Raw genomic sequence first — 26,261 nt, forward strand, 5'->3', positions numbered from 1 at the left:
GGCACTCCCAGCCCCTGCCGGCCCAGGGACACACGCAGGCTGCCTCACGCAGCTGCCCCACGCAGCCCTGGCATGCCCAGGCCCCCAGACACCCGATTCAGGAGGGCAAACAGCCACCCCAGCGCACTGGCCAAGCTGGGTGGTCCCCGAGCCGCAGACAGCAACGTAAGACAAATTAATGTACACAGACACGGCATTATTTATGCTCCTGCAGCACTTGGGAGACCCCGGTGGAACTGCCTCTGCGGCAGGTAGCCACACCAGCACCAGAATTTACAGCAACTTTTCCCACGGTTTGGAAATATGAAGCAAATTTTGTCCTGACCGACACCACAAATAGCAAAATGGGGCAGAGGAATGAGGTTTTAGGGTGTCATTGCAGCCCAAAATCTCTTATCACGGCTCCAGAGAGAAAGTAAACAAAAACTACATGGTTTGTGAACCCCACTAAGAGCTGAAATGCCAAGTCAGTGCTGAATTTTTCTTTCCCTCTTCTTGTCAAAGCCACTTTTAATACAGCTGGACCATCCATGCGCGCTGAGGGACGAAACTCTCACCCGGGATGCAGCTCTAAGATGGGAAAACGCTCCCCAAATCTGCAGCAGCTCCGGAGGAAATCAGTTGAAGCCCACCGGAGCGATGCCCGCCGCTTATTTCCACCTCTCCCCCAGCACCGGCCAGGCCTGCCCGCCCTTGGCAGAGCCGCACACCTCGCTCTGCTGCTGCCCTGGCCCTCTAGGCCAGCCCCGAGCGGAGCGAACACCCGCCCGCCCTCACGCCTTCTCCGCACCCTTCGGCGGGGCCCAGCGCGGCGTTAACGCGGCGGCTGGCTCCATCTGCCTTCCGCGGCCAGCAAAACGAATTCGCCTCCGCCCCCTGGATCTAGCAAAAAAACGCCCCAACAGAGCTGTCGGGGCCGCGCGGTGTGGCGGGAGCGTCCCCCGGTGGGCCCGCAGGCCTGTGGAGCCCCGAGGCCGCAGCGGGTGGAGGGAGGTGCCGCGGGCCGAGGCCTGCACGGCCCTTCCTGAGGGGGGGAGGAGGCCTCTGGGGTGCAGCCGGGCCGCCGGGGGGGCGCAGGGCGAGCGGGCCCCGGGCAGAGCGGGCGCCGGCCAGGCCTCCACCCCCCTGGCCACCGGCTCGGGCCTGGCCCAGTGCAGCCGCGGCTCGTTTCTACGGCAACGGGCGCTTCCGGGGGAGGGCGGCGGCGCCCCCTGGCGGCGGGAGGCCGCCGTGGTGCCCGGCTGGGCCGGCCCGGGGTCCGGCTGCTCCAGCCTCGTCCCGCCGGGCCTTGGGCCTCCGGGGCTGCAGCAGCCCCAGCCCCTCCGGGCACGCCGCTCCTCTGCCTGGTGTCCCGCCTCAGCCCGCCCTCCTCCCGTTCAGAACCATCGCCCCTGCTCCTGTCCCTGCAGGGCCTGGTGAAAAACCCCTCTCCGTCGGCCCTAGGCAGCGCCAGGCTCCAAGGAAGTCCTCTCCAGGCTGCAGAACCCCAACTCTCCCAGCCTTTCTCCTCTGGAGAGGTTCCTCCAGCCCCCGGCCATTTCCCTGCTCCCCTCCGGACCCGCTCAGACGGGTCCGGCTCTGCCTTGGGCTTCACCCCAGAGCTGGACGTGTGCTCCAGGGGGGAGCCGAGGGGGGGGAACACCTCCCTCGACCTGCTGGACATCGTGATGCAGCCCAGCAGAGGAGGGGTGTGCTGGGCTGTGACGGCCGTTGCCCGCTCATGTCCCGTTTGTCACCCAGGTGCTTCCTCACAGGGCTGGGATGGGGCAGGCAGGGACAGCCCGGCAGCAGGCAGGGACAGCCTGGCAGCAGGCAGCACAAAGTCATGCAATCCCTTCACACCCCACTCCTGCCCCATCCCACCGGCCAGGTGCCCTCAGGACCAGGCTGCTCGCTCCATCACCCGTCGCTGGGACAGGGTCTCCTGCTGTTCCCTGTGCCTCCAACCCCATGCTCCTGGGGACTCCCCTTTTCCCCAAAAACTCAGGGGTTGGGAAATTTCCGGTCTGTGTCCCCAGGAATGTCCCTGGCCACCCTGAGTCATGGCTGAGGGGTGTCACCGCCTCCCCAGTCCAACCAGCTCAGCCAGACTGGTGGTGGTGACACAGTTTCTCATGGCCGCATGGGCCACCAGTGTGGTAATGATCATCCCCAATTGCCGCTGGCGCATCGGCCGCCTTTCCCAACTCCCCACACGGGCCTGCTGCCGCCACAGCAGAGCATGAGCCAACACTTGGTGATGCTGATGGGGACCTTTGCCAGCAGCTGCCAAAACCTTTTGCCACTACTACCAGGTCCCCATCTCCAGTAACGTGGGACTTTTTGAGTGAAAAACGATGCAGCTCAAGAGGTGGGGGCAAGGAGGACCAGAAATGTGGGTGGCCAGCCAGCACCAGGCAAAGCCCATGTCCACCAGGAGTGAGCTTGGGCCCTGCAGGTGTCCCCAAGAGAGTGGCACAAGCTCTGGGATGCCAGTGTCACCCATTCTGACTCTCAGGGGGCAGCATCGGGGCTTGCACATTTTTGGTTCAATAAGGCGCAGCAGTGCCCGTTGCCCTGGCAACGTGAGAGGCTCTCCTGCAGACGAGGACAATTTTTGGTAAGATTTGCTAAAAATACTTCCTAACTCAGCTGTGACACCACCACCCAGCTTGCATCCCTGCTCTCCTCCCCAAGCTCCAACTGGGCTGGTGCTGTCCCTCCTGGTCCCCAGAGCTGGCCCCAGGGCCACTCGCCCTGGGTGGGTGGGGATGGACCAGGGAGCTCCCCATGTCCCACCAGGCCCCCTAGCTCCAGCAGACTTCCAGGGCCACCAGTGTTGGTCCCTCCCCAGCCCCACCAGCCCATGCAGCTGGGGAAGCTGGTGGCACCTACCCACACAAAGGGACAGTCCCTGGGGAGGGACCTGCGGGCACAGAAGGCTTGCTGGGGAAGGTAATGATTCCTTAGAGTTTAAATAGTTTTAAAAGTGCGCTTTTTTTTATGAGTTTGCTGCTTTTCCTCTAATACCATTACAGCCTTCTCCATGGCAACCAGGTGGGGCAGCTCAGACTTTGGTCCCAGCCGGGAAGATTAGCTGCTGGAGCTGAAATGATGGGGGGATCAGTTGGGGAGGTCTGCGCTGGCCAAGGCTGTGCTGGGAGGAGGACACCCATGGTAGGGAACCAAAATGAGGTCCCCACAGTGGCTGCGGTGCCACAGGACACCGGGCAGGCCCAAGGTCCCGGTGTGCAGGGTCCGAGCTGCAGGTTCTGGGCATCCCCTGCCGCAGGTGGGGGGGACACGTCTGGAGGAGATACCCTCAAGGAGGCTCAAAGGTGGAGGCAGGTCTAGCTCCTCCCTGCACCGCAGCCACGTTGAGAATGGCTTTGCTTCTTTACCCTCTTTATTTTCCCTTCGCAGCTTGGTTGCTGTTTTCCCTGAGAGAGGGCTGCTGGAGACAGGGATAAACCTGCTCCCAGCCACAGGTAGGGCTCGTTTAAACTTCCCGAAGAGGTTTTGTGGGTTTTGGCTTGCCGGCCTGTGCTGGTTCAGCTCTTTTTAGCTTTCAGATTGATTACACCTTGTGTCAATATGTGCTTAGTGCCTATTAGTGGGTGCATGTATCTCCATCTCTCATTTCTCCCTTCCAATCTATAATTTCCCAGAAAACAGGATTAAAATAGAGGGGGAGGAGAGCACCGTGCAGGGCCAAAAAGCAAGGGAGAAAGCAGTGCTTGTGGGAAAGCTGGGTTGCAAGGCTGGAGCCTGGCTGTCTCGCTCTAACGCCTCTTCCCAGGGGCACGGTCCTGCTTTGGCTGGTGAGGAGGTTGCTTAAAACAGCCTGAGTTAAGCGGCAAAGAGCTGGGGGAGATGTCAGGCTCCCATAGGGACAGCCGAGGCAGGAGCACGGTGGGGATGCCCATGGCACGGGACCAGTGGAGAGCATCCCTGCTCCATCACCGGGATCAGCATAGGGGGAAGCAGGGCTGGGAAGAGCTTCAGCGCTGGTGGGAGATGCTCGTTCCTGGAGTTGTGGATGCGAACAATGCCAGCCACATCCCAGTGCAGCTGGAGGAAGGAACAGGGCTACCAGGACAACAGGAAGGGTTAGCCGTGGCTTTTTGAACTGGCAGACACTTGCCCCCAGGGCTCCTCTCACTGGGGCAGAAGTGGCTTTTTATTTTTTTTTTTTCTTTCCTGGAAACTGGTAAAAGTTTCTGCAGAATCTGCATTGGACACTGGTGGGGAAACGACCTGGGACACAGAAAACGAGGTCACCAGCCTCCCCAGGGTGGTTTTGATGAGCTGCCAGGCAGAGATTGTGATCTGCCAGCCTGAGAGCATCATCCACCACCATCTCCCCCTGTATGCAGGGCTGGCAGAGGGACCAGGAGACCCTCATGGCCATCACTGCACCGGCAGGACCCGGCCTTTGCTCTCTGTGTCCCCTGTGGCACAAAAGCAGTGACCCAAGTGGCACGTGGTGCTCCCAGCACCGTCTCCACCCACAAGGCAGATGTACCCACAGGAGCAGGCTGTGGGTTCAGCCTCAAGGCTTCTAGTGCCACATGGAGAAGAGCTTTTTCCCATTTTCCAATTCATTTCCCATTTGCATCACCATAAAATCCCAGGTGTTTAAGCCCATCTCCCACTCAGGGTAATCCCCACCCCTCTGCCCCTGTGCTACGTGGATGTGGTGAGCCCCAGCGCATGTTTTTGGAGTCCCGCTGCAGCGTGAGGACCCCCTGCCAGGGCTCACCCTAGGGCACCCCCAGCAGAGCAGGGCAGGCACCCAGGAAAGGGTCCAAGCTGCTGGAGCCCAGGGCATGGCCGTGGGGCAGCCCCCAAGGCTGCTCCCTCCATCCCTCCAACTTGCTGCCCACACAAACCCCATCTCCCGCAGCACCACCCTCCCCAGTCCTCCTGGACATCTCCTTTCATCCCCCCTCCCCAAACCGCCACGAAAGCGGTTACAGACCAGGGGAGAGAAGCAAGAAGCCCGTCCCAGGTGACGCTCACCCCAGCCCCACTGTCCCAGGGGCTGAGCCCATGTCCTGTCCCAGCAGCGGTGGGGTTAAGCCTGACCGGGCGGGCGGCTGGACAGGCGTCAAGGTGGTTGCTCCATCCATCCCTGCACAGGCGGCGGGGCCGGAGAGCAGAGAGGGAGCGCTGCCCTGCCTGCCACCATGAGCGCAGGCAAAGGTAAGGCAGGGGAACCTGCCCGCTCACCCAGCCCCGGAGGGACGGGCAGGGCAGGGGGTTGGAGGGAGGGACGCTAAAATTCTGTTGGGGCTTCGCACTCAAGTCACTGTTAGCTTTTCTCCCCCCTCCACTGCTAATAAGGCATTTTGGGAGCCCCTGTGCTGCCTGGGGGGGGGCTCACAGGCAGCTGGGCAGAGCCCAAGCCTGGATAGGGGCTGCAGGGGTGGACAGAGGCCACAGCACTGAGACCCCCTTGGCTCTGAGGAAGAGCAAGGTAACGGGGGGTGGCAGGGGAGGAAGGAGGAGAGGGGACTGGGGGCCTTTTCCCCATGAAAGGGAGAAGCTGCGTGTAAAGGGATGAATTTTGGGGGTCCATGCACCCGAGGGGTCTGAGCGGGGGCAAGAGTGAGGGGTGATCCCACACCCTCTCCCAAGGGCAGATCCAGCCTCCACAACCTCCTGCAGCTGCCCAGTGCGTGCAGTGGGCTGGGACCGACCCCTCCACCGCCCCCATCGGGGGGGGCACCCAGCGGGGGGGGCCCCTAGAGCAGCCACAGCCCCACGCTGACAGTGTCCCCTTTCCTCTGCACTGCACAGCGGGCGTCACCCTCCTGCTCCCCCTGGCCCTGCTGCTGGCCACCGCCTCCCAGCTCCCCGGGGGGGACACCCCAAAGGACCAGGGGGACACAGACCCCCCACGCTGCCCCAGCCCTTGCGCCTGCAGCTTGGATGACTACAGCGAGGAGCTCAACGTCTTCTGCAGCACCCGCAACCTGACGCGCCTGCCCGAGGATGTGCCCCCCAACGCCAAAGCCCTTTGGCTGGACGGCAATAACTTCACCCTGTTGCCGGCCACCGCCTTCAGGAACCTCTCGGCCCTGGACTTTCTGGACCTGCAGAGCAGCCAGCTGGCTGCTGTGGAGCAGCACGCCTTCCACGGGCTGCGGAACCTCTACCACCTCCACCTCGAACGCAACCGTCTCAAGCACTTGGCTCCCCACACCTTCCTGCACACCCAGAACCTCGTCTCCCTCAGCCTCAACAACAACCACTTCAGTAAGGTGGAGGAAGGGCTGTTCGCCGGACTCTCCAACCTCTGGTATCTGAACCTGGGCTGGAACTCGCTCGTGGTCCTGCCTGACAAGGTCTTCCACGACTTGCCCAACTTGAGGGAGCTGATCCTGGCTGGGAATAAGCTCCCCTACCTCCAGCACCAGCTCTTCTGCAGCCTTACTGAGCTGAAGGAGCTGGACTTGAGCGGCAACGCACTCAAAGGCATCAAGATCAACATCTTCATCAAGCTGCAGAAGCTGCAGAAGCTGTACCTGAACAACAACCAGATCAATGCCATCGCACCCCGTGCCTTCATGGGCATGAAGTCCCTCCGGTGGCTGGATCTCTCCCACAATCGTCTCACCTCGCTGTTTGAGGACACGTTTCTGGGCCTCCTGAGCCTGCACGTCCTACGCTTGTCCACCAACTCCATCACCAGCCTGAAGCCCAGGACTTTCAAGGACCTCCAGTTCCTGGAGGAGTTGCAGCTGGGGCACAACAGGATATGGAGCCTGGCAGAAAGGACCTTTGATGGGCTGGGCCAGCTGGAGGTCCTCAGCCTCAACAATAACCAGCTACAAGACATCAAGGTAGGGGCGTTCCTGGGGCTGTACAATGTGGCGGTAATGCATTTGTCTGCAAACTGCATCAAGGTCCTCCCCAACTACGTCTTCAAGGGGGTCACCAAGTTGCACAGCCTCCACCTAGAGCACAGCTGCCTTGGCAGAATCCAGGCCAACACCTTCTCCGGCCTCTCCAGCCTGCGGCGGCTCTTCTTGCAACACAATGCCATCTCTGTCATCGAAGACCAAAGCTTCAGTGAACTGCATGAGCTCCTGGAGCTCGACCTGAAGCACAACAGGCTGAGCCACCTCTCACCCCAGCTCTTCGTGGGTCTGAGCAACCTGGAGTACCTCTTCCTCTCCTCCAACCAGCTCCTGGAGATCTCCCAGGACACCTTCAGCCCGCTCCAAAGACTCTTCTGGCTCGACCTCTCCCATAACCGGCTGGAGATGCTGGACAACACCATCATCTCCCCCCTGGCCAACCTGCGGTACCTCAGCCTGAGGAATAACTCGCTGGAGACCTTCTCAGTGGGCTTCCTCTGCGCTTCCTTTGCCCTGGAGCAGCTGTGGCTGGGTGGCAACAACTGGCACTGCAACTGCTCCCTGAAGGGCTTGCGGGACTTCTCCCTGCAGCACCCCGTGGTGGTCCCACGCTTCGTGCAGTCTGTGGCCGAGGGGGACGACACCCACATCCCAGTCTACACCTACAACAACCTCACCTGCCTCCATCCCCCAGCCATGGCAGGCCTGGACCTCCGTGACACCACCGAGGACAGCTTTGCTCACTGCTGAGGAGCGCTGGCCCCTCCCAGGGAACATGTCGCTTCCTGGCCGTGGACCCTCACCCGCCACCTCCCTGGCCCAGGCTCCGCAGGACAGCAGCAGGAGCTCTGGCTCTATGGCCACCCCAGATTAGCCCAGCTTTGCCACCGCCTCCAACTGCCTGTCTTGGTGCTGCCACGGAAGGAGAGCCGTGCCCGGGCGATGCTGGATAAGCACCAGCTCCCCAGGCTTCAAACTGAAATATTTCAGACCTTAAATATTTAAGTAGCAGCCCTCGGGTCAGTGCAGCCGCTCCTGGTGCCCATCAGGAGAACGAGCATCTCTGAGTCTCTGGGATGGGGGAAAGCTGCACCCCGTGCCTAGAGCCCTCCCTGGAGCGAGGGGCATGCCTCCAGGGCCAGGACTCACCAGCTGGACAAAGCAAAAATACCTTCCTGCCCCTGAGCAGCTCCAAAATCCTAAAAGCCCCGAGCTCCCCGATAGGTTTAGGGAAGGGGGCAGACGACTTGTTTTAATCATTCCTTACACTAGCAGGTGTAGGCAGGGTGCAGAGCGCCGCACACGTCACTTACCTGATAAATCGCAGCAGACAAATAAACCTTTGGAGCTATCGCAACCCATCTTGTAAGTATGTTTTTTCCAAAGCATGTGCTGCACCCAGCCAGGGTTTCTTATCGGAGCCCCTCAGGGCTTGCAGACACCGGGTGAGGAGCGCAGGCTCCCCAGGGTGCTGGAGGAGCTAGCAGCAGGCTTTCTGCAAGCGCCGGGTGGGTGGCAGGCGCCCAGGGAGGGAGCGAGGTGCTCAGCCATCCTGCAGAAGCCAACAGCCCCGTCGGACTCCGGCGTCGCTGCCCAGCTCTCCAAATCCCAGAGAAGTGACCAAAGGTCAGGCAAAATTTTCCTGGAAAGTTGCACACAGGGGGAGAAACCTGGTCAGGTGCGAGTCCTCACTGTGGGCGCGGGGACAGATGCTCCTCCTGCTCCCCTCCAGATGACGGCTGCCAGCTCTAATCCAGTTTGGTGAGTGGAAAGCTGATATTTCCTCATATCCCCAAAACAGCCCAGGCAAGGGTGAGTCCCAAGTGTGGAGAGGGCACAAAGGCAGGAGGGGCTCAGATTCCAGGTGGGAGGGAGATAAGATGCAAGGACACCACCTTAATTTGCTTCCCCAGCTTAACTCAAGCCTGCAAGAGGAGGGCAGGTCCCTCGGGAGCAGCAGCTCTGGGGCCATGGAATGTGGTCCAAGGGAACAGGACACTCACAGCGCTACGGCAGGAACCACCTGGGGACGCGGAGGAGCTCCACGTGTGGCATGGGGGTGGAGAACAGCTGTGGCAAAGCACCCCACAAAGGACGGCCAGGGCCAGCTTTCAGCAAGACAAAGGACCAGCTGGATCTTAAAGCTGGTATGGAAGGAGGAAGGATTTAGCTGAACCCTAGCAAGGAACCCAGGGAAAAGCAGGGAGTACCTAGAAGTACGTGAAAGGCTTGAAACACCAAGACTCCCAGCTACCATGAGGCCTGAAGCCACAGTAAAACCTAAGTCACAGACTTGGATTTTAAGAAAAGCGTTTACTGCCTGGAACCTTTAAAAAACAAATATTCCCGAGTCACAATAACCCCCAGCAGACCAAAAAGGCCTTGTTCCAGCACAGCGGGATGCAGCCCTCAGACAGGCGGCAGATCTCCTAAAGACATTTTCTCCCGTGAAGCGCACGCCGTGCCCTCACCGGCCCGTCAGGAACCAGCGACCCGAGGTTTCAGAGCGAGCTGGCCAGGCTTGGGTCCACACCAGAGCATCCAGCATGAGCTCACCAGCCACTGAACCAAGTCCCGTACAACCAGTCACGCAAGGAAAGCGGGAGAAGGCAGCAGCACACGGAGCCACAATCTGGATGATCGGTGCTGCCTGGGGTCACCGAGGGAAGAGCAGCCGGTGGCGTTTGCCGTGCTGGCTGCACCGGGCAATGGCCAGAAGCACGGCAGCGTGCGAGACGCCGCAGGCATGAGCTAGAGCTGCCCAAGCACCCACACAACGGCCGGGATGCGTGGGTAGGGCTAGGAGGAGCTGCACCCTCTGGGCAGAGCAAGGGGCAGGCTGCACCGTGCAGGCAGGACCGCCCGCGCAGGGTCTCTTCAGATCCAGGGGGATGGAGCAGTGCCTCCCTTTTTGGATCACCCCAAGCGGCACCGATGCTGTGCTCCCCCCTCCCTCACCCCCCTGCTGAGACAGGGTGAGAGTTAAACAGCTTCTGCATCGCCCTTCCCCGCCGGCACGTGCTCCTGGTGGGGCTGCCTGGCCGGGGGCTCAGCCAGCAAGAGTCCAGCTCCGCACCCTCCTTAGGGGCTCTGCTGCGACGTCCCATCCAAGATCTGCTGGGCGATGTGAGCCAAGGCAGGGAAGGCAGAGCTCTTGGGAAACTCTTGGATGAAGTCCCTGCCTTCTTCCAAGCTCTGGCTGAGTTGGGGGTCCAGGGGAACACAGCCTGTGGGAGAGGAGGAACGAGGAGAGTGGCTGCTTGCTGCAAAGGCCTGGAGTCAGGATTAAAGAAATACTCTGCCAGAGTCACCTGCAGGAGAAGCAGTAGCAAACAGAGCAACCACTACCCTCGCTGAGCTCTCCAGGAGCTCCTTCTCACCTGCAACCAGCTTCCTCTGGGTCCAAGACCCACCCCCCACCACAGTGCTTCATGAGAGATGCTCCCCCCCCCCGATCCCAGTCCTGTCTGGAGGGAAGGGTTCAGCCCTCACTTCTCAGGAAGGCTCCAGGGCACTTCAGGATGGCTCTTGCGCAGCTTCAAACCCCCTTACTCTGTCAGCAGCACACCAGCAGCTAGAGCAGGTTGCTGATCATCACTGCCTCCGCCCCAGCAGGGCCAGATGCCCCCCCGAGCAGTCTGGATGGCAGAGAAGCAAAGCAAGAAACACACCTCACCTCTGACAAAGGTGCCAGGAGCTCACAGGGACTGGAGCCCCGCCTGCCCGCCCCTGTGCTGCTGCATCTCTCCGCTCAGGCACCACACAGACATCACCTCTAACCCCACAGAGCTCTGCTCAAGAGGCCACTCACCCAGGAAGGGGACCCCAGCGTATTTGGCCAGCTCCTCACCTCCCCCTTTGGAAAAGATGTTCGTGCACTCCTGAAGGAGGAAGAGCAAGAGCAGCGAGTCACAGACCCCAGCACCCTGCGCAGGCACGTGAGCAGAGCCAGCTCCCCTCCACCTCCCAGCCACCGGGCACCGCCTTCACCCCTGCCCAGCCCCAGCTCTCTTCAGGAAAGCGGAGCCAGTGGCTTTTCCCAAGGCTGACATGCAGCAGCCGGCAGCTTCTTGCCTCCGTGGCTCCCAGCATTGCCCTTGGGGCACTTGCCCGTTTCCCACCCGCGGTAGCCCACAGGTCCCATGCTCACCGAGCAGTGTGGGCACACAAAGCCGCTCATGTTCTCCACGATGCCGAGGACCCGCAGGCCCGTCTTCTTACAGAACGTCAGCTCTCGCCTCACGTCCCCCACGGACACGGCCTGCCGGGGAGAGCAGCAAAGGTCAGCGGGGTCCCTCTGCCCAGACTGGCCGTGGGTGTGGGGCAGGGGCAGGCATCCATCAAACAAGAGGCAGACGTGTAGGACGCAGCCACAGCCAGACCTGTGCAAACACCCGCCTGGGGTACGTATTCCTCCCCAGGAACTCCAGTTCAGCCCCAGCTGGCTGCCCTACCTGGGGTGTTGTGACCAGGACTGCTCCAAGGGGCTTGTAGGGCCGCAAGGCCTCCACCGTGGAGATGTGCTCGTCAGACGTGCCTGGTGGTGTGTCCACGATGAGGAAGTCCAGGTCCCCCCAGGCCACATCAGCAACAAATTGTTTGATCAAAGCTAAGGAAATAAAAGGGGGAAAAAAACCCAACCCCAAACCAATAAGTTTCAGCATGTGCCCTGGGAGTTGAGGGCCAAGGGGAGGAGTTGGGACGCACGCTGGGTGACAAGGTGCCAGGGTGAGCCGGCAGGGTATCTGTCAGCACATCCCTGTTCGAATGATCTGAGCCCACTCCTGCAGAGCAGGAGCCTTGTTCCTCCAAGGAATGACCTGCCCAGAAAAGCCTGGCTCCTAGCAGGAGCCAGCCCCACCTCCAGGAGGGCTCACAGAAGGTTCCTGGCACTGGAAGGCATCCACCAACAGCCAACCCCCAACTGTACCGTTTTTCTTGGGTCCTCTCCACACCACGGCATCATCCGGCCTCTCCAGCAGGAAGCCGATGGACATGAGGGAGATGCTCTTGTCTTGGTCCACAAAGACCGGGACCCAGCCGCTGTCGCACTGGTGCACGTCGCTGTCCTGCATCCCGAACATGCGGGGTATGCTGGGCCCGCACAGGTCCACATCTAGGATACCCACCTGCAGGGGATGAGGCAGAGCCCTTCAGCCGGGGCTGGACACAGCAGCAGCACCCGGCCACACTACTTCCCCGCATGGGGGGAGGCAGCGTCCAAATTTGAGCCCCTCGCAGCACTTTACAGAGCAGCCTCTGTAGCTCAGCAGCCAAATTGGAAAGAGTTTCAAAGAAGTGCTTTAAAGTTTGACTGCCCTCCCAGTCTCCTTCCTGCCAAGGAGCATCTCCTGGGTATTTCCAGGCTCTGGGGGGGCATCTTTTTGCCAGGCACTTGTCAGGATCCAAGTGGTATTGGCTGCGCAGAGCCTTTAAAAAAGTCCTCAGGGAAATCAGCCCGTCTCATGCCTGCACAGTTCCCCTTTGCCCCCACGGTAACACCACCCTTCAGCTCATCCACTTCGCTCCACAAAGGTAGCGAGAGTTACACTACAAACCAGCGAAGTCATTTCTCAGCACCTCCATTTCAAAACCAACAACAAATCTTGGCTGATTCCAGTCTCTTGGATGAAAGAGAAATGGATCGAGCAAAGACAGAAGAACGAATCACTTGAACTATGGTCACAAACGGCATTTTCACACAGAAAATCCACATGCTGCCCACGCAGGACATACACATACATAAAGGATGAGCAAAACTCAGCGCAGCTGGAGGTTGGGAAGGAGAAGACAGCTCAGCATCCCACAGACTCTGGCTCACCTTCTTCCCGGAGTGCCGCAGCGACAGAGCCAGCTCGGTGGAGATGGTGCTCTTCCCCACGCCGCCCTTCCCAGAGAGCACCAGCAGGATGTGCCGCACGCCGGCCAGGTTGCTCCTCTCTGGGGAGGGGGGGAACGATAAAGAGACCTCAGACTCTTCTGAGGCAAGACAGCAGCACCTGCCCAGCCAGTGCAGGGACACGGGGCTCTGCTGAGGGTGACAGTGGCCGTCGCTGCTCCAATGGGCCTGGTTTAAGTGTCAGGGAGAGGGAAGGCAGAGGCGGGTGTACCACAGCCCTTGTGCCATCAGAAAAGGGACAATAAGAGCAGTAAACAGCGGGCAGTAAAGGCTTTGTCCTGATGACCTAAGTGGCAATGAGGTAGCAAAGCAATAAACACCCCCGGGGCCTCGTCACGCCGTGCCTACACCAGGTGCAGCTCGAGCTCTCGGGGAACAGCCGGAGGCTGCTGGTGAGGTCAGGCCCTTGGCGTTTCCTTCCTCCGTGCCACACCAGCACACCACTTGCCTCCCCGCGGTCCCACACTCCTCTCCAGCCTTTGTGCCGTTCCTTGCTGTGTTGCCAGCACTGTTCGGGTCTCTGCTTTGGGCTCAGCCGCCGCGGCCCGTCAACGTGTTGCCGAGAGCAGGGAACGCTCAGGGGCGGTTTTCCCGGCCGGGGGCTGCACTGGCGGCAGAAGGTCAGACCAGACACTCCAGCCGCAGCCGAGCAAACACCACCCACGCACTCGGGCCCGCGTTCCCGGGTGCCCCGTCACCACCGGCCACTGACTCACCGCGCCAGGCCTGACCCGCCCCCGTGCCGCTCTGGCATCACACCGGCACCGGGAACGGCACCGGCAGCATGGAGCCCGCACGCACTATGGCAGACCTGATCCGCACCTCCACCGACGGTAAGGGCACTCGGCCCCGGTAATGCAGAGGGAGGGAAGAAGGGGGGCCGGGGAGGGGGGAGATAGAGTCCTGAAGCGAGGTGCTCCCGGGATACCGGCAGCCTCGCGCCAGGCCCGGTTACTCGGCGCTCCCCCCAGCGGGAGCCAGGCCCGGGCCTCCGGCAAGGCCCAGCGCCATCCCCCGGTAACTGGGCCCTGCCGCCTCAGAGCCCCGGCCCGCCCCGAGCACCCCGGAGCGCCCTTCGCCAGAAGCCGGGCCCCGCCACCGCGGCACCCGGCCAGGCCCGGTAACCCCAGAACTCCCCAGAGGCCGGGCCCGACCCCCTGCCAGGCTCGGCCACCCCGAGAGGGGCGTCTCCCGCGAGGTGCACTGGGGCCCCCCGCCAGGTCCGGTCTCCCCGGGGTCTCCCCTCCCCACAGAGGGCCGGTTCCGGCTCGGCGGCTCCAGGGAACGGCCCAGCTACGGCCCCATCACTGCTCACCCCCCGCCGCCGCCTCCTCCATGCTGCTGCCCAGTACCGCCCGCTTCCGCCTTCCGCCGGGTAAAAGCCCCGCCCCTGAAGACTGGCAGGAGCTATTCCCAATTGCAAGCCGCGCGCTCACCGGGAATCCGCCTTCCAAGGCTTCACAGCCAATCTAACCCTCTGACTCCTGCTCCGCCAGCCAATGGGCTTAGCGTTTTTCCTCCGTGACGCGCGCTCGCCCTCCGCAGTGGTTGCCCAATGGCGCGGCTCTCCAAGGATTGACGCGAGGCGCAGCCAGTGGTGCCGGGCTCCCCTCAAGCACCGCCCCCTCCCTCCTCCGTCGTCTCTGAGCGACGGGGTGCCCAGCCAACGGCGAAGGGGAGCGGCGCAGACTCAGCCAATGGGCTACTGAGGGGCGGTATCGAGAGAGGATTGTTTATGTCCCGGGAGGGGAAAGTAGGTCAGAGCGCGGTGGCGGGGCCGGCCCGCGGGGTGTTGCTGGGCCGGGCAGGTGGGCCGGGACGGGGACCGGGATGCGGGTGGGAGTCGAGGGCCGAGGCTTGACCTGGGCCGGGCCGGGCCGGGCCGCGCTAGGCCAGGCCGTGCGGCCGAAGGGCGGCGGCGTGGCCTGGCCTGGCCTGGCCTGGTCTGGTCTGGCCTGGGCCGGGCCGGCCGCGCCTCAGCTGCGCGGGACAGCCGGGGCTCCGGTGCCCGCCCTCCGGCGGAGCCGCCTGCCCCTGGAGCCAGGCCGGGGGGTCGTCAGGGAGAGGAGCCCGGGCCGCGGCTGCCCACCGTGGGAGCCCTTTGGGCCGCCGGCTCACCCCCGCCCCGCTGCCTGTGCTGGGGGGAAGCGCTGCCCCGCGGGGGGGAGCGGGGGTGGGGGGCTCCGTCCGGGGCCCGGAGCGCTGTCACGGCCGTCAGCCCTGCGGTTGGAGCGCAAGCGGAGCGGGCGGGACCTGGCTGGCAGGGAGCTGCAGCCGGGGCGGTGGGCGCCGTGCGGCTCACGGCCTGCAGCCATCCGGCTGAGACCCCCGAAACGGGCTCCACAGCCCTAGGTCCCTTTCTGGGGTGAGGCACTGACTCTGCCTTCGAGACTGGGTCGTGTATTGGGGTGAACGCCGTGCTATGCTGACTGTGCCCTGTGAGCCCCAGCCTTGGCGAGGTGCTGGGGGAGCAGAGGTGTTGCGTTTGGCTGCTGTGGGTGCTCTTCCGAGCCAGAGGAGGGGGGCTCTGGTGTCGCTTTAGGTGCTTTCCCAACATGGCTGTGTGTAGCAGAGGCAAGAAGTCCCCAGTTCGCAGTCGGTGGGATGCCCAGAGCCCTTCAGAGGATCCATGGGCACCTGCACAACCAGCCGTGGCTTGGCCTGTTGTGCTTTTCCAGGAGCTGCTGGCTCGTCAGGGACTGAGGTGCAGGAGGCTCAGGAACGGGTGCCGTATGGCAGGCACCAGCACGGGGCTGACCCGCAGCACGTTTGCAAGATTCGTGTGTGCTCAGGGCTGACCCGCTGCACCGGAGTGGGTGTGGGTGTGCAGAGTGGCTGCCTGTGGCAGGGAGGCAGCCACAGAGGCTGAGCAGAGGGAGCAGGTTCAACAAGGGGGTGGGGGGCGGGGAGGGTGTGGGGTACAGCCCTGCGGGTGCCTCTTGGTCGGGAGCTGTTTTCTGCAAAGATAATCTTCAGGGGAGATGAGATTAGGCGTTGAGGTTCCCCTGTCACATCCAGGGCGACGCTCCTGCGTGGTGGCTGGGAGCTGGTATGGTCTGTCAGGCTGCACGCAGGGAAGGAGCCCGTGGAAATCTGTCTCTGAATAATGTCCCTGCTCGAGTTGGGACACAGGCAGCTGCTTCACTTCTGTCTGTTGTCCTTGAGACAAGTTGGGACAGGTTCGTGAAAAGGCCAGTTTCCTTTCAGCGAGCAAGAAAGCTGAAGAGCTGAGACGCTGAGAGCAAAGTCTTCTCTCAGCGGACGGTTGCTGGGGGGTGACCCAACAGCCTTCCCTGCAGACAGACGCACGCAGCAGGGGCTGTGGCGGTGGCCAAGCAGCACGGCCGGAGCCCAGGCAGCTGCCGGTGGGTGAGTGGCTGCGGATCCTCACGCTACCCCGGCCAGTGGTGAGAGGTGGATGCTGGATCCACGCGGCGCTGCTGCCGCCGGGTCCTGGGAGCGTTTCTGGGGGCTATTTCAACACTTGGGATCGGGGAGAAGTTGACCCCATGGGGAGAAAGGTTGAAGTCGCAGAGGCTTGTGATGCAGGAGGAACTTAATTTGCATCAGTTTGTCTTGTGCAGCCGTGGTTCGTGCTGATCTGTTCCCTGGAGGGCCTATGGCGACCTGGGGGAGGTTGTTTCAGGGGGCAGAACCCGGTGGGTGGAAGCAGGACGCGGCTGCTGTGTGTAACACCCTCTCCCTTGCCCCCGCAGCTTACCTCTCGCGGAACAGCATGGCGCGGCGCACGCGGAGCAGCAGGGCCTGGCACTTCGTCCTGAGTGGGGTGCGGCGCGAGGTGGACACTCGGGCGGTCGCCTTGGCCACTGGCGCGCGTGGCTGGGGCTATGACTCCGACGGGCAGGTAGGCTGGCGCTCGGGCAGCTCTGAAGCGGCACAAGGGAAAGCTTTCCTCTTCCCTGACAGCAGGCGCTTACTTGAGGTCTGTGGAACTGAGCAGCTAGTACTTCAGCAGGCAGAACTGGCCAAAATCTAAGAAAAGACTTAATAAAATATCCAGGCTGTCCAGCGAGCCGCCTCCAAGCTCTGATGTGGCTGTGGGGCTCCCAGCACATCTCCCCGAGGCAGGGAAGGCTCAGCTGCCTGTAGTCTGCTCCCCGGTTCTGCACCACAGCTCCGTCATTAGCTGAGCCAGGGAGCCGCTCAGTACTAAGCTAAATGCTTTTTTAAGCGTATAATGTGTTTGTGTCCTGTATAAAGTACACACAATGTTTTTTTCAATGTTCTTTTTTAAGTAGTGATCCCTAAATACGTGTTTAAGCTGGCTCCATTCTCCGATCTGGCTCGCTGTACGGCTGTGCTAACTTCTGGCCTTTGTGCGGCTGGTAGGTGGTGGTGGAGGGAATGGGGCCGCCTCAGTTTGGGAAATTACAGTCTCAGGTATCTTCAGACTGAAATTCTCTCACGTTTCCTGCTCTGCACATCACTTCTGAACCTGGCCCGGGCAGGCAGATGTGCTGGAAGATGGAACCCAGCAGATGAGCAGTCAGTAAAACAGCGCGAGGAGTGACTTAGATCCACCACCGCCATCCTTCGCTCTTTTCCCCAGTTCTTCAGCGTGCGAGTTCAGTTCCCTGTGCAGTGGAGGGCATGCGAGGAACTGCTCCAGGAGCTTCAAAGCTAGGCTAAAGCCCTACGAGGCTGCTGCCAGAGCACGGTGTCCAAACCCAGGCCCTGTGCTCCCAGAAAAGGAGCCTTTTCTCTGCAGTCAGAGTAGCTTTGTGTTCCTGCAGTAACGGGAATGGCCGGATTTCTAGATAGCAGTGGTTGGGAAGGGCCAGGGAAAGACAGAGATCAAGCTTTTTGGTATGCAGGCTAGAGAAGGAGGGGTGGGCAGCACATAGGTGAGCCTGAGTCGTTTCAAGTCCCTCTGTCTTGCACAGCTTGAACATGGACATGACCTTAAAGGATTTTTCTCTTTAAATACTGGTTACAAAGTCTGCCGTGGGGGTTACTAACGAGCAGGTACACCTGATCGGTGTGTAAATGCAGAGTAACTCGCTGCAATCTGTGCTAGGAGACTCCATGAGGTGACACCAAGCTGCCCGTAATGTGGGGAGTGAGACGGGGCTTTGACTCTTACAACACGGGACATTTTGGTCTCTTGGCACCAGGGAATAGTAAATCAAGATTTTTGTGTTCATGCATGAAAGTAAACAAAAGCCTTTTAATCCGTAGGTTCCCTGTGGGCCCGTCTGCAGTGCTGGTGTGAGGAGCTGCAGCTGTACTGCTGAACTGGTTCCCCTTTGTTCTGCCCTCTCCCCTGCTTGGCCTCCTGGCCCTTTGCCTTCTCGTCTGGTTTGCCTCCCTCTTTTCTGGCAGCTCCCAGGCTCTCTAGAGCAGTGGTTTTAAGCTGTGCCCTCTGCTTTCGTGGTGCCTTGGCCAGGGAGTCCAGCTGGCTGTAACCTGCCCCTTGAAAACCATAGCTTTAGCACAGTTTGCTCAAAAATGGGTGTGTTAAAGAATTGGACTGTCATGCTGCTTGCCTGCCGTGACAGCTCCTCGCCCCTGGAAGTCACCAAGAACGTACCCACACCGTAGAGCACCTGGTGCTGAGAGGTCTCTGCAGCTCAGACAGGTGCTAGCCAGGTCCCAAAGCAGGTTAGCTGGACTGGCAGAGCCCCTCGCCTCCCTGCGCGGCAGGCTGGGCCAGGGCACCATGTGGCCATGCCACCACCGGCTCTGGCACGAGCCTGGGCACCTCCCCACACAGCTCTGCGGCGTGTGAGGCCTCGCAGACCTCTGCCAGCCCAGCTCCCCGAGCCTGCGGGCATTTGGTCGTGATCGTTCCTCTGCTCTCCCTGGCAGCACAGCGACTCGGACTCGGAGCCAGAGTTCTCCTCCATCTCGCCCTCCATCCCGAGCGCCATCCCTGTGACCGGAGAGTCCTACTGCAACTGCGAGAACCAGAGCGAAGCGCCCTACTGCTCCAGCCTGCACGCTCTCCACCGCGTCAAGGACTGCCAGTGCGGCGAGGAGGACGAGTGTAAGGAAGGGGCTCCGCCGTAGGCCTTGGGGGCTTGAGGTGGAGGGCCCCAGCACGGATCCTTGGCTCTCCTTATCTCCATCCTGGTGTGTGGTGCTCCTCTGATACAGCTCAGGGCCACGCAGGCTGTAGGAAGATCACACGCCTGTGCCTCCTGTGCTGTTTCAGGGGCTAAGTGCTGAACCTGGGAACGCATCAGAGGTCATCTCTGGGGACCTGCTTTCAAATCTGGCTTAGGCCACCAGTGAAACTGGTCCTGGTGGTTGCAGCCCTCTTGCCAATCCCTAGTACGGCTGGCAGGGTGTGCTTAAAGCAGAGGGGAGAGGTAGGCAGAGGGTGGGCTCAGGCTGGCCAAGAGAGCCTGTGGCATAGCGGAGCCACCCCTTGAGCCTACGAGAAGTGTAGGAAGAAAGGAGGTTCCATCTAGGTCTGTGGAGCTTCATGTTGGCCAAAATGGGAACTGGGAAATGCCAACAGCTCCGGGTCCAGAGCACTGAACCGTCCCTGGTGGGATGCTGCAGAATAGTTCAGGCTTCAGACCACTCTCCAATGTGCACAGCTTAGCATTTACCCTCTCAAGTGGTAAAAAAACCTAAATAACCCCCCAATAGGCCTTCAAAACGAATGTCCACCTGTGCTTGGGCTTGGGGATCGCCCCCTGAGGGCCTTTGCCCATCCTTGTCCCCTCTGTGCTTCCTGAACAGATTTCGACTGGGTGTGGGACGACCTGAATAAGTCCACGGCCACCCTGCTGAGCTGCGACAACCGCAAGGTGAACTTCCACATGGAGTACAGCTGCGGCACTGCCGCCATCCGGGGGAACAAGGAGCTGGCAGACGGGCAGCACTTCTGGGAGATCAAGATGACCTCCCCGGTCTACGGCACGGACATGGTACGTGGGGCAGAGGCACGTACAGGCACACAGAAATGTCCTGGGTTCCTTGGAACCTGATAATCTTTAAGGTCCATTCTAAGCCAAACCATTCCTTGAGTAGGACAGCAACCTTCTCCAGCAGCTGAGCTGGGCCTCCTCACTCAGGAAAGGTAATTGGAGCTGGGAGCCTTCAACTCCCTCCCAAAACATAGAATCATTAAGGTTGGAAAAGACCTTTAAGATCATAAAGTCCAACCATCAACCCAACACCCCCATGCCCACTAAACCATGTCTAGAAGTGCCACATCAACACGTTTTTTGAACCCCTCCAGGGATGGTGACTCCAACACTTCCCTGGGCAGCCTGTTCCAATGTTTGTCTACTCTTTCAGTGAAAGCATTTTCCCTAATGTCCAATTTCAGCCTCCCCTGGCACAGCCTGAGGCAGTTTCCTCTCGTCCCATCGCTTGTTACTTGGGAGCAGAGACCGACCCCCAGCTCACTCCAGCCTCATTTCAGGCGGTTGCAGAGAGCAGTAAGGTCTCCCCTCAGCCTCCTCTTCTCCAGTTCCCTCAGCCGCTCCTCACCAGACCTGTTCTCCAGACCCTTCACCAGCTCCGTTGCCCTTCTCTGGACACGCTCCAGCACCTCAATGTCCTCCTTGCAGTGAAGGGCCCAAAACTGCACCCAGCGTTCGAGGGGCGGCCTCACCAGGGCAGAGTCCAGGGGCATGGTCACCCCCCTGCTCCTGCTGGCCACACCATGGCTGACACAGGCCTATTGGCCTTGTCCACCTGGACACACTGCTGGCTCATGTCCAGCCGGCTCTTGACCAGCACCCCCAGGGCCTTTCCCGCTGGGCACGTTCCAGCCACTCCTCCCCAACCTGCAGCACTGCGGGGGTTGGTGTGACCCCAGTGCAGGACCCGGCACTTGGCCTTGGTGACCCTCATAGCATTGGCCTTGGCCCATCGATCCAGCCTGGCCAGGTCCCTCTGCAGAGCCTTCCTGCCTCGAGCAGATCAACACCCCCACCCAATTTGGTGTCACCTGCACACGTGCAGAGGGAGCACTCGATCCCCTCATCCAGATCATCAATAAAGATGTTAAACAAGACCGGTCCCTCTGCTGAGCCCTGGGGGACACCGCTTGTGACCGGCCACCAGCTGCACTGAACTCCATTCCCCACCACTCCCTGTGCTCGGCTGTCCAGCCCGTTTTTTACCCAGCTCAGCGTGCGCCATCCAGGCCGTGAGCCAGCAGCTTTCCTAGGGGAATGCTGTGGGAGATGGGGTCACAGGCTTTACTAAAGGCCGGGTAGATGGCATCCACAGCCTTCCCCTCATCGACTAGGCAGGTCACCTGGTCCTAGAAGATCAGATTGGTTAAGCAGGACCTGCCCTTCATGAACCCCTGCTGGCTGGGCCTGAGTCCCTGGTTGCTCCATGACCTTCCCTGGTACCGAGGTCAGGCTGACAGGCCTTTAGTTCCCCAGATCCTCCTTCCAGCCCTTCTTGTAGGTGGGTGTCACATTGGCAAGCAAAAAAACCCTGACTTGGCTACACCAAAACCACTGGGTGTTTTGGGCTGTGCCAAGAAAAGGAGGGGAGAGACTGAGGTGGAGTCTGGGCTGTGTTTTGTGGCTCAAAAAGACGCTGAGCTTGTGTTCTTTGCCCTGGCCTTGCCTCCAGATGGTGGGAATCGGGACGTCAGATGTGAATCTGGACAAGTACCGCCACACCTTCTGCAGCCTGCTGGGCAAGGACGAGGACAGCTGGGGACTCTCCTACACAGGTAAGGCAGGCAGGGCAGCGGCAGAGGGCGGGATGGCCAGAAGGGCAGAGGTGGACACAAATGTTGTCCTAAGGGGTTGAGAGTGAAATGCTCTGAACGGGATTGAGGCCAAAAAGGCCACCAGGCCCATGAGTCCCTTCGTTAACAACCAGAGCGGCTGCCTGCAGCTTGCAGCTCTTGGGGCATCTCACCTCGCCTGCATTTTGCAGCACCCTTAGAACCGGTGTCTGAAGCCCCAGGGCACTAGGAGTGCTGGTTCCATGTCATTGATCAGGGGTTTCAGTGCTGCTGCTTGTGCTCTGTATTGCAAAATCTCAACGTTCCCCTTTTTGTCGCCTGCTCTGGGGTGGGAGGGCTGGGATCAGGCAGCAGAGGGATTTTTTAGGCACTGAGCGAGGCCGTACCAGTGGGAACTCGCAGTGAGGGAGCTGGGATGGATTCGTGGAGTGCAGGCTTTGTGCTGAACGCTGGGCTTTTGTGTTTGAAGGACTACTGCATCACAAGGGCGACAAGACAAACTTCTCCTCGAGGTTTGGCCAAGGCTCCATCATCGGGGTGCATTTGGACACATGGCATGGGACACTCACATTCTTCAAAAACCGCAAGTGCATTGGTAAGGGCAAGGGCAGGCGCAGCAGGCTGCAGGCAGAGGGACGGGGAGGAGGGCGGCTCAACTTGGGCTGAACTCAGTCTGGCTGCAGGAGAAAACACTGGTGAAATAGAAGACTAAGGCGTGAAGCAAGTGGGAGGAAGGTTACATTTGTTGTTTAATAGATTGAGATTCCAAAAAGCTGTTTTCCAAGAGTTTTCCAAGAGCTCTCTAGTTAAAAGGTTCAGGGTAGCTGGGAGGAGTGAGGTGACCTCGTCAAAACTAATGTGACACCCCCCCCCCCCCCCCCCCCCGATGCTGTTCACTGGCAGGAGTTGCAGCCACGAAGCTGCAGAACAAGAAGTTCTACCCCATGGTGTGCTCGACAGCGGCCAAGAGCAGCATGAAGGTGATCCGCTCCTGCGCCAGCTGCACGTCCCTGCAGTATCTCTGCTGTTACCGACTGCGCCAGCTCCTGCCCGACTACGTGGACACGCTGGAGGTGCTGCCGTTGCCACCAGGACTCAAGCAGGTGCTACACAACAAACTGGGGTGGGTCTTGAGCATGAATTATAGCACCTCGAAGCCTTCCTCCTCCTCTTCCTCATCGGGAAGCGACTCGGATAGCTCCTGTGGCTCAGATGCAGAGGCCTGCCAAAGGAAGAGGTGCAGGAGGACATAGTGTCTCTGCAGAGGAACTGCTGTGAGGGAGTCGGGTGGGTTCTGTTCCGCCGTCTGCGAGGGCTGGCCAGGCCCGATGCCCCTCGTTCTTCACGGGGACTCCGTTTCTACTAGTTTGCAACGATTTCCCTGACGCTGTTGGAAATCTTGAGCCTAAACATCCGTCACATGCACAGAAAAGACCTGTGGACTTGCGGAGGTCCCAGCTGTGTGGGACAGGTAAACTGCAGCCCAACAGCTGAGCTGCATCTCTTGACTTGCTGTCAAAGCCGCTGCCCCTTCCTGAAGGATCCCTCTTCTCCCTGTCAGCAGAGACAAGATTTAAGGTGACCTCCTGGTTTCAAGGCACACCAGGCTCTAGTCACACAACTGACTTAACTCATCGAGAGACAAAATCACAATCCTCCCAAGTGTTGGGTGTTGGATTGGGGTCGGCCGTGAGCTCACACTGTGGGGCACGATGGAGCAGCAGCACGACGGGCTCCGAGGGATGGATCCGTGTCACTGTTGTGACAGAGCAGTTACTGACATGAGCTGTTGGTGACTTTGAGTCCCTGATGACTTCAATTGCTTTGCATGTTGGCTCCTGCCACTTCTCCTCTATCAAAGACTGTATTAAACTGTAATAATAAAAGTAGAAACTCTCGTTCCTTCCTCTTGAGGCCCTTGAAGGCAGGAGTCTGAAGGTACTTGTCACAAACAGCCACGCGCACACAGCTGCCAGCCTGGAGAGGGTGTTTTACACCAGCGCTGGGGTGGCATCCAGAGGAGGTGAAGGCAGCGGAGCTTCCCTTGCCTCTGCCCCGGGGAGGGTTCTTGTGCTGCCTGCGGAAACACCAGTCCAGCTGCAATGGCTCTTCTCCAGAGCCAGACGGATGCTGCAGCCCCAGTGCTGGTGGCAGCCCGGCAGCAGAGCCACGCGGGGCCTGGTGCCAGCGCCGTGCCAGTCCCTGCCCTTCCTGACCACCTTCTGCGGGGCCTGTGCTCAGCCCGTGGGGCCTTTTCCAGCCTCAGCCTCTCCTCCACTGAGCAGCACCTCTGTGGGTGGTTTGGGTCTGAGCTGGTGCCGTCAGCCAAGTGCAAAGGGTATTGGAAAGGGGAAGAGGGATGAAATAAATAGGAGGGGAAATGGCTTTCAACCTATCTTCTCCCTGGGTTTCCTCCCAGCGTGGTTACTGGGAACACAAAGCCCCAGCCCCTGCCTTTTCCCTGCTCCCATTACAGACCTGCAAAGGCTCCAGTAAAGCTTTTTGCACCATGTGTGTCTGGCGACAGGCTTTGAGTGAGCACTTCAATGAAGCAGGATGGGCTCTGTCAATCCAGTTGTATTGGTGCTGCAGCCAGAAAAAACAGCCTTGCTGGCTTGCTCCTCCCCAGGAAACTAATTTAAGTATTAGCAGATGGAGGCAGCAGAATCCCTGGCAAGGAGGAACTCTGCTTGGAGGGCACCCTCCCACTTCTGCAGCGCTAGTTGGTGTTGCTTTAAGCCAGCAAGCTGCGGTTCATGGGAAGAAGTTGGGGGGGTTCTGTATCATTGTGGAAGGCCCCAATCAGCACTGGGGGGCCGCTGACCCCTGCTGACCTGGCTGGGGTATTTCTGAGTAAAAAGAAAGCATTTGCTTTGGGAAAAGAGAATCCCACCCTCACCCACCCTTTCACATGGAGTTTTCTGGAGCTTACCTGCCATTGCTGTGTGTTGGAAGTTCAGCCAGAAACTCCCCTCCCCTGCCCTGAGCTCCGTGTTAGCCCAAGGAGGTGGTTCCTCTCTGGCCAGCTGGTTTCGACAATTGGCAAACGGTTTCTGCTGTAACTCCAGCAGGACCCACCTGCCCACGGAAAGCACAAGCAGGAGCTGCAGTAACCAGTGAGGCCCAGTCTCACCAAAGAGCCAGTGGGGAGCAGGATGTTGAAAGCCAGGACGTGCTGCAGAAAATACCCGGCTTGTTCAACAACTGCCCTGAACGGCAGCGCAGGACGGACTCGCCCAGTGGCTGTCTGGGTGATCCCGTGCTGCTCAGGGACAGCTCGCTGACACTTCCAACTCCACCCGTTCCTTAGCTCTCTTAGGAGGCAGCCAGCTTTCCAGCCAGGGGGACAGAAAACTGGGGCAGCTAAAAGAGGAAAGGAGAGCCAAGAGGCTGAAGGAAGCATCTATAAGAAGACATTTACTGAGGTGCAAGTCTCTGTTCTGAAACAGACTCAGCTGCTTCCCCTGGCCGGGCTCCCAGCAGAACCGCTGTGCCAGCAGCAGCTCAGCTGCTGCCCAGTCTTGGCAGCCAAAACAAGGAGGCTGACCAACACGGGCCCTCTGTGTGCTCAAGTCCAGGACAGGGTTGGGGTGGGTGGACACCATGAAGAGGCAGATGCGGTGGGTAAGTGTGGCCCAACACGGCGGTGTTTGCCGCTGAAGTCTGAGTGATACTGTGCTGTCACTCAGCAGGAGCAGTTTTGCATCTTCTGTGCTGCCTTCGTCACAGGCCTTTGAGCACACAGGAGAAGGAAGCGGTTAGCGCAGATGCTCTAAGAGAAGACTCCAGTCTCCCCGGCAAGGCTCAATCCCATCGTTACAGTGAGGATCCATGACTGAGCCTTCATCCAAACATACCAGGATCAGGGGATAAAACTCAGAAGAAACAAGATCTATCCCTTGCAAACAGACCTCACGCACTCAGAGCTGTGTGCTGCCCCTCCAGCATACAAGGAGAGAGCTGTAAAGCCCCTTCTTCCGAAGAGGCCACACTAGGGGCAGAGATCAAAGCTCCAGGGGAAGAAAAAGGGGAGGAAAGTATTTGACTACATGAGACTTTTAAAAACAAAAGTTCTGTCACAGTTCCTGATCTAATGGAAAGAGTTTATGTGATGAATGCTCACAAAACCAGGCACTTCTCTTCATAGATTGGCTAAGCTGCTGTCAGAAAGGCCAGACAGCACCCTAGTCTAATCCTGCTCCCCCAACACCTCACTGAGCCAGTCTAGCTCAGGAAGCAGCAGAAGGGAGTAGGGAGAGGGAGAATTTAATGAGCTCAACCAGCTCCCTGAAGGATAGGACAACAGAAGAGCAAGGAAAGCATGGGGTATGCCGCTGGTGACAGCAAGCGGTGAGAGAGCTCGGGTGTCCTGTGGAAACCCCTCACAGTCTGCAGGGGAGATGCATGTTTTCTGCTCGAGGGTGATGCAGAGATGTTGGGCTGTACCAGCAGCTGCCCAAGAAATCACCCATTTCAAATAAAAAGAAGCAAAGCTGACGGACAGGGCGAGTTGGACAAGGGCAGTGGGATGCGTCCAGCAGGCCCTCAGCTGCACTGGCTGGGGTGGGTACCCCCATGTATTGCCAAGCAAAAATGCAAAGACGCTTTGAGTGGGTCCTGTGAGGTGAGACCAAGGCAAGGAGAAGCCTGGAAGGGCTGACAGGAGGGGCAAGTGGCTACTGCTGAAACAAAGCTACAGTTTAAGTCAAACACCCATCTGGAGACAAGCCTTGCCTTTCTGGAGAACCAATTTCACACTCGGGGCTTGTTTGCTCCATCAATAAAGACCTTTAGGTGAGGAAGCATGTAGCACCCCTCCCTGCCT

At 59.8% G+C, this 26,261-nt stretch overlaps 3 protein-coding genes across 4 annotated transcripts; 2 read left to right on the top strand and 1 right to left on the bottom strand.

Moving 5' to 3' along the window:
- Nucleotides 1-5,168: 5,168 nt before the first annotated feature.
- Nucleotides 5,169-7,595, top strand: IGFALS (insulin like growth factor binding protein acid labile subunit). The gene is made up of 2 exons (XM_009959608.2): nt 5,169-5,184; nt 5,782-7,595. The coding sequence occupies exons 1-2, from the start codon at nt 5,169-5,171 to the stop codon at nt 7,593-7,595; spliced, it is 1,830 nt and encodes a 609-aa protein (XP_009957910.1).
- Nucleotides 7,596-9,138: 1,543 nt separating this feature from the next.
- On the bottom strand, nt 9,139-14,081 carry NUBP2 (NUBP iron-sulfur cluster assembly factor 2, cytosolic). Its single transcript, XM_086472858.1, has 7 exons — nt 14,060-14,081; nt 12,667-12,785; nt 11,776-11,974; nt 11,300-11,454; nt 10,996-11,106; nt 10,657-10,726; nt 9,139-10,072 (listed from the first exon to the last, which is right to left on the bottom strand). Exons 1-7 carry the CDS (start codon nt 14,079-14,081, stop codon nt 9,927-9,929), a joined length of 822 nt encoding a protein of 273 aa, XP_086328984.1. The 3' UTR covers nt 9,139-9,926.
- Nucleotides 14,082-14,479: 398 nt separating this feature from the next.
- On the top strand, nt 14,480-23,334 carry SPSB3 (splA/ryanodine receptor domain and SOCS box containing 3). Of its 2 annotated transcripts, none has more exons than XM_086472856.1 (7): nt 14,480-14,501; nt 16,461-16,609; nt 18,574-18,751; nt 19,456-19,643; nt 21,316-21,418; nt 21,906-22,031; nt 22,340-23,334. In XM_086472856.1, the coding sequence occupies exons 1-7, from the start codon at nt 14,480-14,482 to the stop codon at nt 22,687-22,689; spliced, it is 1,116 nt and encodes a 371-aa protein (XP_086328982.1). In that variant the 3' UTR covers nt 22,690-23,334. The 2 variants fall into 2 exon arrangements, with proteins under 2 accessions (XP_086328982.1, XP_086328983.1); XM_086472857.1 differs by lacking the exon at nt 14,480-14,501 and adding an exon at nt 17,728-17,730 and having other exon boundaries at nt 16,466-16,609.
- Nucleotides 23,335-26,261: the final 2,927 nt, after the last annotated feature.

This window comes from Leptosomus discolor, chromosome 14, assembly GCF_034619465.1.
Source record: "Leptosomus discolor isolate bLepDis1 chromosome 14, bLepDis1.hap2, whole genome shotgun sequence".
Lineage (NCBI taxonomy): Eukaryota > Metazoa > Chordata > Aves > Leptosomiformes > Leptosomidae > Leptosomus > Leptosomus discolor.